We start from the raw sequence: 12,621 nt of genomic DNA, 5'->3' as shown, positions 1-12,621 counted from the left end.
ACCACCATCACCACAACCAGCACTACAGCTATACACTGGCCTCTACTGTGTACATGGTGTATTTACTTAAGAGACTTCTGTCACTATCCCAGCCGCCGCTGACTTCCTAATTCGGTTCCTCTTATGAGTCAGTCGTATTTCTACTACCAATCCTGTCCCACTTTCATCCTAATGTTGAACGCTGTGTTTTCTTGTTTGTGAACTGGATTGGGGGTGGTGTCGATGTGGGGGTAGGATAAGGGGTTTTGTGTTTTGTTTTGTTTCGTTTTTCGACACTGGTGAAAAAAGGGAAATGTTTGTTCAAACTTCAGTAGTTTGTGAAGTGACGGTTAGTGAGGATTTGGATATGGTGGTAGCGACGATGAGGGGAATAATGGTGGTTGTGGTGGTGGTGGTGGTGATGCCGATGGATATGGTAGTAGTAGTGGTGGTGGTGGTGGTGGTGGTTGTAGTGGTTGTGGTGGTGGTGGTAGTGTTAATGATGATGCCGATGGGTATGGTAGTAGTAGTAGTGATGGTTTGTGATGGTTGTGGTGGTGGTGGTGGTGGTTGTGGTGGTGATAATGGTGTGAGGGTGGTGATGGTGAAGATAGTAGTAATAGTAGTATTGACGGTGATTGTGTAATTGGTGGTGGTGGTGGTAGTAATAGTGAAGCTGATGGGGATGGTAGTAGTTGTGGTGGTGGTAATAGTGTGAAGGTGATGGTGTGTAAGTGGTGCTTGTAGAGGTAGTAGTAGTAGTAGTAGTAGTAGTAATGGTGCTATTGTTGGCAGTAGGGGATGGTGGTGGTAGTGGTGGTTGTGTTGGCGGTGGTGGTTATAGTGTTTGTCTGAGAGAACATAATAGGGGTTGTTGTGGAGATGGTTATGGCGATGATGGTGATGGCAACAGCGGTGGTAGTACTTCATCATAACCGCCACCACCACTACCAGCACATCCACCCCCACACTCCACAACCTGCACAGCGGACGAGTTACAAAGCCCTTGTATTTCAGGAGAAGGTAAAACAGGTAGATGAGGGGATTAACAAATTTCAACAGAGAGCATTAACAAGGAAAAAAGAAATAAACCGGAATGAACCAGCTTGAACTATGAATTGAAACCGCGCTGTTTACGTCTTACCAGGCGCTTTCTTCTTACTTTGCCGTACGTACATACATTGTGTTGATGCGGTGGTGTTATTTGAACGACCTGTATGATAAATATAACTAAGGTAGAATCTCACATGTTTAGCATTGGGAGTAGAAAAACATCGACTACCTGTGATTATATAAGCAATTTGGAGACAAAAATCTTTGTTTTCTTTTAAATCTGCAAGCATCAAGGGATATAACTCAAATGAGATATGTTAATCGAAATCAACTACTATATATATATATGTGTATATATATATATATATATATATATATATATATATATATATATAATATATGAGTATATTCATATATATGTACATGTATGTACATACCTTCATCTACATGTATATACAGATGCATATCTGGGTACAGGACGTAAAAAAAACGTGGATAAAAAAGGAAAAGGAACATAAACAAAGCACAAAAAATGGACTTTTTTTTACGGACAACAGAATGGACACATAGGAAAACAGACAAGCCACATATGGAACTTTTCCTTCATCAGCTGCCTCTATTCTAAACTAGGCGTTTCGAAGATGAGGCAGAACGCGCTCTTAGAATAGCTTTTCCTGCAAAGCAAATTAAGTTAAACCTGTTTCGCGGAGTATTCCAAAGTGGCAAACAGAAACCAACACAGGGGAAAACAAACGTTGAGGGCCGTTAAGCCGAACGAGATGAGATACTGAAAGTTGTGATGTGACGAACTTGAACAGAATATATATATATACTAACAAACGAACCCTCACCCCCACCCGTCCATTGGATGGGATAAGCTCGTGATAAAACTTGAGTAATTGAAGTAGATGGTGAATACACTCCGGAATAATGATTTAAAGATGTTTTTGTTACATGTTGTTATTGTTTTTGTTGAATAAAATTTGTTGAAAAAAAAGCCGCAATAATTATGCACCAACCCTATATATATATATATATATATATATATATATATATATATATATATATATATTCAGAGAGAGAGGGGGAGATAGAGAGAGGGAGAGAGATAAGTAGATAGATACATACATACATAGACGGATAGATAGATAGATAGATAGATAGACAGACAAAATGTCGTCACATTCCCTCTTTCTATTCACTGATAAATACCAGTTATACTGACTGAAAAATTAAATGTAAACTGAAATAGTTGCTTTAAGTACAAATCGAATGTTTAATGTATGTAAATTTATATACGTGTGAGTATATGGATATATGCATGTATGGATGTGTATGTGTGTACGCATACATACATATATACGAACACACACATTCATAATTTAGAAACGTTACGTAAACTTACAGTATATCCCGTCTCACACTGTACATACACTCTAATCCTTTCATTTTTTTCTTTATTCTCCCAAACTCTCATTTTCTCTCCCTTCTCCCTCTTCGATTCTCTTTATCATGTTCTAACTTCTTCTACCCCATCAAAATCTTTATACAACACTTTTTCTTTCTTCTATTCATTTTTGTAAAACCTTGGAAATAGAAAAATATTTTCGAAGAAAGACAAAATTTTCCTCTCCAATAATTATATTTATTCATGAAATTAATTTGGGAGAAAAATTAATCACGGAATACACGGAGAAAATATAGATGTTTTACTTCAGCTGAATATGTAAACAGAAAAGTGATATGTATAATTTTCTATCGGTTCATATATCATAGAATGTTTATTCAATATGGTTTTCTCATAAAACTTCTCGAATAACTTGCGTGTTCCGAAAGAAGTATTGAGAAAACTTTATGAAACAACGAAAGTAAATAATAAAACTCAGAACAAAGGTGAACTATGAACTTTTAAAAATAAAATTACACTGAGCTTTCTGGACATAATCAAAATAGATTACTTGTACCAATGCATAATTATGACCTGCAAAACTTACTTTAAAGAAAAGTACACGAAATTCGAGATATAGAAATCAGCGGTAAATAAATTTACTTTGCACCTGTTGGTGACAACTTCACTATTATAAATGACTTTTACTGAAATCATTATTTGTATTGGTGTTCAGCTGTGTTTTACATTTTACTTGTAAAATCAAAAGACAGCTCCCATAACATTTAAACTCGTAACCAACGTGAAGAATGAAGCTGGCCGCTACAGCCTGACTTTTACGTAGTTTATCGCACATTTCCCTAGTTCTCAGAGCAGTAGTTTTGGACTTTTTTTTTTTTACCTTTTTTGTACTCCTTTTACATTTGCCGAATCGGGAGGAAGGATCTATGGCCATGACGGCCAACATTGATGAACTTTGCCGTTAACGTTAATTTGTTGTCAAAAACAAAAAAAAACATGAGCACAAAGAGAACATCCCAGAAGGCTACTGTTCAAGAGAGGAAGCACTGGGAATAATGGTTAATGAGAAGTCGGTTGGGTTATATGCAACAAAAGTAATGATGGGTAGAGAGACGAGTATGTCGAAGGTGGGAAAATGGAGCAGATACGAGACCAGCTATTTACTTTGTGAATTATTTACTTTATTCATTTTTATATGTTCAAGTTGTTTTGTTCGCTTTTTTTTAAATTAATTTCTAAGAGAATTTTTGTTAATTTGTTTTTTACTTCTGTTATTCTTCTTCTTCACAGCTGTCCAGTATTTCTGGGCAAACATCTATATCAAAAGGCAGCCTCTCTTAAATGTCGAGCTAAACGAGTTGTCAGGTGGATACCAGAAACTGGAGGAACAACTGAAGCGCGAGGTAACATATAGTTTTGTTTTATATCAGTGCGGAAAGCAACATAGATACGGTGGATGGCAGAATACAAATGTCGCTGGATAAATTATCTTTCGATATTGGGTCACATTTTAAGTTCAAACCCTGTCGAATGTTACTTTACTTTTTATCTTTCTAAAATAACGGTTTGAAATTTTGGCCGAAATGAAGACAGGCTCTTTGATTCTTCTTGGAGATCAGAGGTTTTTTTTTGCCGTTTGGCTGTGAACCTCAGGACAAGAAAAACTACAACGATCGCCCATGTCCAATTTATATTATAGATATATATATATATATATATATATATATATATATATATATATATATATATATATATACAGAGGTGGGCATTGTTAATCGAAACTTTAACATCGTTAATCCGTTAATTCTTTGAAAATATAACGGAAAGTTAATGTTAATTGAAAATATAACGGAAAGTTAATGTTTGGGAGAGAAGTTTCGGAAAATTCGCAGGACCCGACATTTTCCCCCTCGTAACTTTCTGGAAAATACTCTTTTACTCTTTTATTTGTTTCAGTCATTTGACTGTGCTGGAGCACTGCCTTTAGTCGAGCAAATCGGCCCCAGGACTTATTCTTTGTAAGCCTAGTACTTATTCTATCGGTCTCTTTTGCTGAATCGCTAAGTTACGGGGACGTAAACACACCAGCATCGGTTGTCAAGCGATGTTGGGGGACAAACACAGACACATAAACATATTCACACACACATATATACATACATATATACGACAGGCTTCTTTCAGTTTCCGTCTACCAAATCCACTCACAAGGCTTTGGTCGGCCCAAGGCTATAATAGAAGACACTTGCCCAATGTGCCACGCAGTGGGACTGAACCCGGATAAATAGGTATTTTTTAATGAAATTTTATGCGAATACCTTTCAAACGGTGTATATTACAATTACAAAGAAATTTGTAGGCAAAATTTTTGGACGGAAGTGGGGACGAGGAATTTCTGGAATACAGAGGTTCAGATGAAACGGCCCACATAAATTGGAATTTCTCCCATTTGACGGGGATTTTTCCAATGTTTCTCACCAAAGTCTTCAGAATGGTGGGAGGTATTTTGAAATTTTTTTTTTTTACTCTTGCCACCCCTTCACCACCCCTGTCCGAAACGACTTTGGCCGTTTTTTTTTTTTCACTACGCACTTAAAACCCGTGGGATAAACATTTTCGGTTTTAAAAAGATAGTTAATAATTTCAGAGGAAAATGTATAATTTAAGGGAGATCTGACTGTTGTTTCTAGCACATCTCAAAACCTCCCTCCTCAAAAACTGAAAGAAGCCCGTCGTATATATATATGTGTGTGTGTGTTTGTCTCCCTCTTCACCACTTAACAACCGGTGTTGGTGTGTTTGCGTCCCCGTAACTTTTCGGTTCGGCGTGAGAGACCGACAGAATAAGTACCAGGCTTAAAAAATAAGTACTGGGGGTCGATTCATTCGACTAAAAATTCAAGGCAGTGTCCCAGCATGGCCGCAGTGTGATGACTAAAACAGGTAAAATGTAGAACATAGAAGATATACAGGTTGTCCACAAAGTCTGGGTACATGGGGATTAACACATACTTTAAGAAATTATTATTTCTTATATTTAATTGTTTATGTTTTGATTTTATTTACTCCATGTAGCCAGACTTTGTGGACACCCTGAATATATATCGATTTTGATATTGACATATTCATTTTTGTCAGTCAACAGAAGCGAATCTATAGCAAGTGTGAAAGTTGCTTTTGGATTCTAATTGTGTCAAACACAAGTTATGTGTAACAATAGTATAATGTAGGATGATGTATTCCTAATATCCTTATAAATTGCTGTGCAATTTTGTTTAATTTCAAACACACCAAAGTTCCACCTGAAATTATAACTTATATTTATTATCATAATACTTTAATGCTTCAATGTGTGTAATTTTGTTCGTATCATTTTAGTCTATTTAACGGTATTTCGTCCGTCTATATGTTCTGAGTTCAAATTCCGCCGATGTTGACTTTTCTTTTCATGCTTACAGGGTTAATGAAATAAATACCAGTTGTGTACTGGGGTCGATGTAATCGACTAGCCCCTTCTCCCAAAATAGCAAGCCTTGTACCTATAGAAGAAAATATTATTTAAGTCTGTAGATGTGCTATTTTACGGTGGCGAACTGGCGGAGTCGTTAAAGGTTTGGCTAGAAATGAATGACTCGTCTCTCTACGCCCTGAGCTCAAATCCTATCAGCGTCAACTTTGCCTTTTTCATTTTTTCGAGGTCGATAAAACAAGTGCCATTTCAGGGTGATGGACTAACGGAACTGTGAGAGTCTGAGGCAAGACACCTGGTTGTATTTGTTCGGGATCTTTTCGTTTCCGGCAGTAATGACTACGTCAATGTTAGTGCCAAGGAACATCGACCTAAGTCGACGCCGTTTCCTTTGGCTAACATAATATCAGCAGCGTCGACAGAGTAAAAAACTGCGCACATGAGCAAATACCAGTCTTCTTCTTCAAAAAATAAAAACCTTTACCAGGTCTGCACATAGATATACAAGTTATTAAAGGTCAAACTTAACCGATAAAGTCCACCACTTTACTATACTGTTTTTACTTTTTATTACATATGCAATTGCTTTAATCTATGTAGTTCTTTTAATCTTTAATATCTGTCGGCTAACATTACTAGAAATCCTTGTTCTAGTGTATTAATTTAGCCATATATCATGTCTTTATACGCTTTTGTAGTTAATATGATTCTTGCATTTTTGCTTTTTGTTTTGTTTTTACCGTCGTTTTCATCTCCCTAAGTTTAATATTCATATCTATGCCAAACACTGAGCCGTTTTCAAAAAAACGTGATCATTGATCTCCATTTTTCACTTTCAATGATCCATTTATAATTAATAGTTCACGCTCTCTGCATATCAGATAATTCCACAGTTTGTGAGGTTCAACATTGATAGTCAAGGGAATCAATGCTATTCAGAAAAACATTCTTTGAAAAAATCCTCTCTTGGTGTAGATTGGTTATATTTTACTAATCCTTTTGTTTTGTACAGATACTTAGTTGTTCTCAATCTCTCCGTGTTACGTATGGTCACTGCTATCATAATCATGCAATATAATCCTGTATCCAAAATAGTTTCCGTTGTCCAAGCTTAACTTCTTTTTCTGAGCATTAAGTTTTTTTTTTGGGGGGGGGGGGTCTGTTTCTGTTATTACCAGTTATGATATTGTTTATTAATACTTGTTTAATGTATTCTTTGGTTGTCGTAGCTATCTGTTCTTTTAGACAGAATTCATATCTCCATTTCTTTTTTCCATAACCAGAACTATTTTTGGTTGGAAGAATAATACTTGACTTTTTCTTTAAAAAGCAAAAAATGATTGCTGTTTTCCTTTAGTGATGTCTTTTATTACAGCTCTTAATTCTGTTGGTCTTAACCTGAATCTTTCCTTTAAAGCTTCCTACTGACTCTAGAATGTCTTCACATATTATTTTATATTCCTTAAATGTGCCGTTTAGTTTGCTTTATTTTTTCTGCTTGTTATTTTCCTTACACTATTTGCTTTCTTCTTAGATTAATGAGTGTCTTTTTTTCTTTTAGTTTTACCTAGTTGACGTTTAGTATCATCGAATTTCGTTTTGCTTGCTGTTTCTAAAAATGTACGAAGTTTCGTTTTGTGTGTGTTTTAAAAATAAATACACAGTTTCTCTGAAGATAGGTGTAACAGTTACGTAAGAAACCGGATTCAGCTGATTTAATCTATGTTTATCTCTTCTGTAGCATGTGCCTTAGTCCTTTTGGTACCAATCGACCTGAGACCGTCTCCGGTCTATCAAACAAAATCACACAGTTTAAATTGTCCCTCATAATTTTATGCAAAAAACACTATAATTTAAGACATTGTCGAAATTTGTATTTCCATACATGCAATAAAGACGATCACTGCACCTGTAGCTTTAGGTAATGTCCTGGCTTGTGTATACATATATATGCATATGTAAATATGATGTATTTAATATTACTAAATCGTAGTTAGATGTCATTGAAAAGGTATTAGCAAACGAAAAGGAGCCGTGGTTAATAGGGTTTGAGGAGCAATGTCTTAATGTGTTCTTTAATTCATTGACATATTTCTGGCTTGGTCTGGTTTGATTTAGTTTGGAAATCGAATTATTGATTACGGAGCTTCTAGTTAAAGGAAGCCATGCTTTTTTAGACCCTGCACTAACGACACCATTATATATTTTCTGAATATGCTAAATAACAACGCTCTGTTGTCGAAATACATCTTAGACATGCTCTTCTTTGTTCTTCAACATATATATGTGGTTTGGTTCGGAAATCGAACAATTAATTGCTGTACTTCTGTACATCACGTTTCATTGAGTTTTTGTCTTTTATTTATTTTTTTTTTTTTTGTGGATTTTTGTTTTCAAGACACTACATCACTAACACTCTTTTGAAAACTTTGGACATATAATTTCTACTTTAGTCAAAATAACGGAGATCCTATTTCATTGGTCAATTAGCTTGTAGTGTGTATCGAAATCAGCAGATTATTTTATGGTTTTGCTTTGAGACAAAAACCAAGGCAGCACAGCGTGCCTCTTCTTGTTCAAAATTTGAAATATCTTTTAGTAAATCATGTTATATAATAATGCCGTTTTGTCAAAGTATATCATAGAAGATCGATTATTCTTTTGTTTATTAACATTTTTTTGATTCGGTTTGACTTGGGAATCGAAATATTGATAGCTAAATGTCTGTTTTGAGGAGGCCATGTTTTTTAGCACCTACATCAATTTTGATGCCATTTTGTATTTGTTAAACATTTATTTACAATATTAATTCTCTTTATTAACTTAATGTTAAAGAGAAATTTTCTTTGAATTTGTGTTTGTTATTTATGTGTGTAGAGGCTATGCTGTATTCTATTCGATAGTTTTACAGTATATATATATATATTTACTGACTTGCTTACATGTTTTGGCAAGCCATTGCCGCAGTCATTTCTATGATAAAGAAATATTTATATTGACTAAAGTTTAATAGAGTCTTAAAACGACTAGTTATATTATTTACATTAAACTTCTTTGAAGTTCTTTTTTTTTTCTAGATGTTACTTATATCATCGCATTTAAGAGAATTTCTGTTGCTATTTGCACGGGGCGGGGCGTTAAAATTTGTTGACAATCAGCTGTTACAGGTTGTTGATTTTTGTAAAAACCTCTATACTACAGTGCAAAGTTACACAACAGGAAAGTAAAAATAAATTGTATTTTCTATCCATTCTAAATATTTGCATACTATATGCGATCGATAATATTTTGGCTGTTCCAAATAATGCAAGTATTGTGCTGATACTTGCGGTTATTTTGGTGAAAGGGGGCCACTTATTGAGGCTAGAATTGGAAAATTTGTAACAGTTAAGCCTAGTGCAACATCTCTTCCTGGTAACACATTTGTTCTCATATCTCGTGTTGTTCAAAAGTTTTCAGTGTTCTGGGATTCTTTAAAGGCAACATTTGGGTTCCCAAGTATAGCCATAGCAATGCTGATTATAACCAATGAGGATGCTTCTCATGTTAACCAGAAACAACAGCCAAATATTCCTCAAATCGTATTTTTCCATCATAAGAAAGGGGAAGAAACATTAGATTATCTAGTCCTCGATAGACTTTGTCTTACAGAGAGGGTTCTGTCATTAGTGAACTTCATTTCAACATCTATACTGAATATTTTGTCAAGCAGTATCAAAGAAATTAGCGCTTTTGCTTTGTAATAAATGAGTTTGACAGAATCGATTGATGGATTGGCAAAATGCGGTACTTGTGTTTCTTTGCATTCTGATTTCAAATCTCGCTGTGGTTGATTTATCTTTCATCTTTCGTGGATTGATAAAATACGAACCAATTACGTACTTTGGACGACGATCCAATCAGCTCTTATGCTCATACTTTCAAATCTAAAGCTTAATGATTTATGTTAAGGATCAATATGACAGGCAAAATCATACCAATAAGAAACAGAAATTGTGACAAAGAATCTTCTTGGAAAATATCTTTTGAACTCACTTTCATCTAAGAATATACTGCCATGATCACATATCAACACAAGCAGCCGAAGCTTTATGATCACCTCGATCGATAAAGTATTTATTACATTGTGGATGGCAAATATTTTCAAATATTTTAAAATCCAGGAAGAAGGAATCCTCTCATATACTCTTTTAACAACCCATCCATTCCTCAGATAGATTCTTCTTGCGATGTATCCTCTGTTGAAGTATCATTTTGCCAATATTCCGTCAATATATAGTTATAATTTGTTCTTGAGGATCTAGATATTCCATTTCAAGTAGAAATTATATCCCTCCAACCATCAGTTCTGTCAGCAGCTTCCACATCGGCAGCTGATATTTGATAGGGCAAAATCTAGTTAATTCAGGGGAGGTTTTTTCTTCCATATTTTAGTATAAAGAGCGTTTAGTTTTCTCTTTTATCTCCGTCCATAACAGGAAACTTTCTGGTAAATATGAAGCAAGACAACATAACAAAATGCAAACTGATACTCTTAGCATTTAAGCCAAATCGTTTCAATCACATCTAGTCCTAAACTTTCAGGTTTTGTATATTCTTAAGTCTTTACGTTATTCTTAAGTCTTTATGTTGTTGCTAAGGTAGTTAACTGGCAGGATCGTTAGCACGCCGGAAAAATGCTTAGCGGTGTTTCTTCCGGCGTTGTGTTCTGAGTTCAAATTCCGCCAAGGTCGGCTTTGTCTGTCCTCCCTTCGGGGACGATAAAATAAGTACCAGTTAAGCACTGAGGTCGATGAAATCGACTAGCCCCCTAACCCAAAATTTCAAGCCTTGCGCCTATAGTAGAAGGGATTACTATTGTTGTTGTTGTGTAATGCAACAAGCCGGCAGAGCGTCATTTCGTCCGTCTTTACGATCTGAGCTCAAATGCCACCAAGGTCAACTTTCATCCTTTTGAGATCAATAAGATAATGACCTGTTGAGCGCTGGAGTCGATGTAATCGACTTACCCGAAATTGCTGTAATCCCTCTACCTGAAATTGCTGGCCTTGTGCCAAAATTTGAAACCATTATTATTAATTTTGCAACTGATGTTGTATTAGACGTCGACTATGCCGACGCACGCTTTTCCTCAGCTCGTCTTTTTGGGAGAGATGCAATCCCGAGCCAAGAAAAGACCAAGATTGGACACCTCTAAAGGCGGCGACCTGGCAGAAACGTTAGCACGCCAGGCGAAATGCTTAGGGGTATTTCGTCTGCTGCTACGTTCTGAGTTCAAATTCCGCCGAGGTCGACTTTGCCTTTCATCCTTTCAGGGTCGATAAATTAAGTACCACTTGCGTACTGGGGTCGATCTAATAGACTAACCCCCTCCCCAAAATTTCTGGGTCTTGTGCCTAGAGTAGAAAAGATACCTTCCTCTTTGGTCAATCAGTCGTCGACTTTTCCAAGTTCTGCTTCGAAAGGAAAATAAAAGTGGAGAGAAAGAGCTTATCTCATATTCACTTTCTAGCGAATTTGTCAAAATCTGGGTGACTGTGGCGAAAATGGTTAAGGTGAATGGAACTACTCTATGCTCTTGTTCCCTAACCCTGTAGACAAGAGAATAGCAGGGAGTGGGCTCGTGCTGTCGGTGGTCAGAGTGATTCTGAATTTGTAGATTTCTTGACTGGTCCTAGTAGGAGATTCCTATATCAAGAGGACAACATCATACGTCCGTAGAGATTTTTTTGTATGTCATATTTACTTTAATGCTGGACAAGAATGAAAGAGCTGAAGACAAGCATCTTCCTTAATGGCCAAACCTTCGTGAACTTTTTCAAGTTTAACTAGAAAAGGAGAGCGAGGATGGAGAAAGAAATGCTACCGACCAGCAAATTTGTTAAAAGATAGATGAGACTGCTGAACATGGTCTGAGCGAACAAGCCTTCCCTGATCGTGCACCTTCAGATTGAAAACGAACAGCTTGAAAAAAGTACTTGCCAATGTAATCAGGATCACCATGCTTTTCGAGGGTTTCCGTAAAAAGCCCTCGGAGGTCTCCTCTCCTACTGGGGAATTATTTCCTGTTTAGATTCTTTCTCTTTTCTTCTTTTTTCTTTCAAATATTTTATTTTTTTACACGTTTTTATGTAACCACATTTTGTATCGTCCTTAATGTTTTTGTCAACCCACTGAATTCCGTGGTAATGGAAGACCATTTCTAGGTATAAGGATAAGTTGAAACAATCGTTAAAATCCCGACAGCTTCATTCAACATCTTGGGAAAGTTATTGCCTACATCGATCTGAATGGCGTAAAATGTGTCCTGATGCTTTACAATTATTTGAATTGAAGAAATAGAACAATAAAAGAATTATATCCTCTCATCAACAGAGACATTTGTCCAATCTCTGGCGAAATCAAAATCACCATCGTCTCCATTGTGACTTCGTAGCAAAATCCATACCTGGACTCGAATTACATTCATGCATCCATCGCAAATAGATGCAGCTTTTTTAGCTTCTTGTATTTATGGTCCATTCTTTCGAACACTCATACGGCGAAATCGACGGGAGGGACAATCATCATCGTCATTATATGCTTAAGTGTGTATACTTTTTCATACGTGCATATATGTGTATGTAGGTACACGCACGCCCCCCCCCCCCACACACACACACACAAACAAACAAACAAACAAACAAATATGCATACATACATAAAATATATA

The 12,621-nt window shown here is 36.1% G+C and overlaps 1 protein-coding gene across 2 annotated transcripts in view; it reads left to right on the top strand.

The window, feature by feature from the left end:
• Positions 1-12,621, top strand: part of LOC149134587 (uncharacterized) — a 78,933-nt gene that overhangs the window by 13,242 nt on the left and 53,070 nt on the right. The window contains exons 1-2 of one of the 2 annotated variants that reach the window (XM_089354876.1): positions 3,468-3,607; positions 3,731-3,843. In XM_089354876.1, the coding sequence (XP_089211002.1) occupies positions 3,496-3,607; positions 3,731-3,843 (225 nt within the window). In that variant the 5' untranslated portion in view covers positions 3,468-3,495. Of the gene's footprint in view, positions 1-3,467; positions 3,608-3,730; positions 3,844-12,621 lie in introns of those variants that run through there. The other variant, XM_089354875.1, reaches the window with a different exon arrangement.

This window comes from Octopus bimaculoides, chromosome 7 (genome assembly GCF_046866305.1).
Source record: "Octopus bimaculoides isolate indiv1 chromosome 7, ASM4686630v1, whole genome shotgun sequence".
NCBI lineage: Eukaryota > Metazoa > Mollusca > Cephalopoda > Octopoda > Octopodidae > Octopus > Octopus bimaculoides.
The sequence above is the reverse complement of the archived record's forward strand: the minus strand, read 5'-3'. Positions and strand labels throughout refer to the sequence as shown.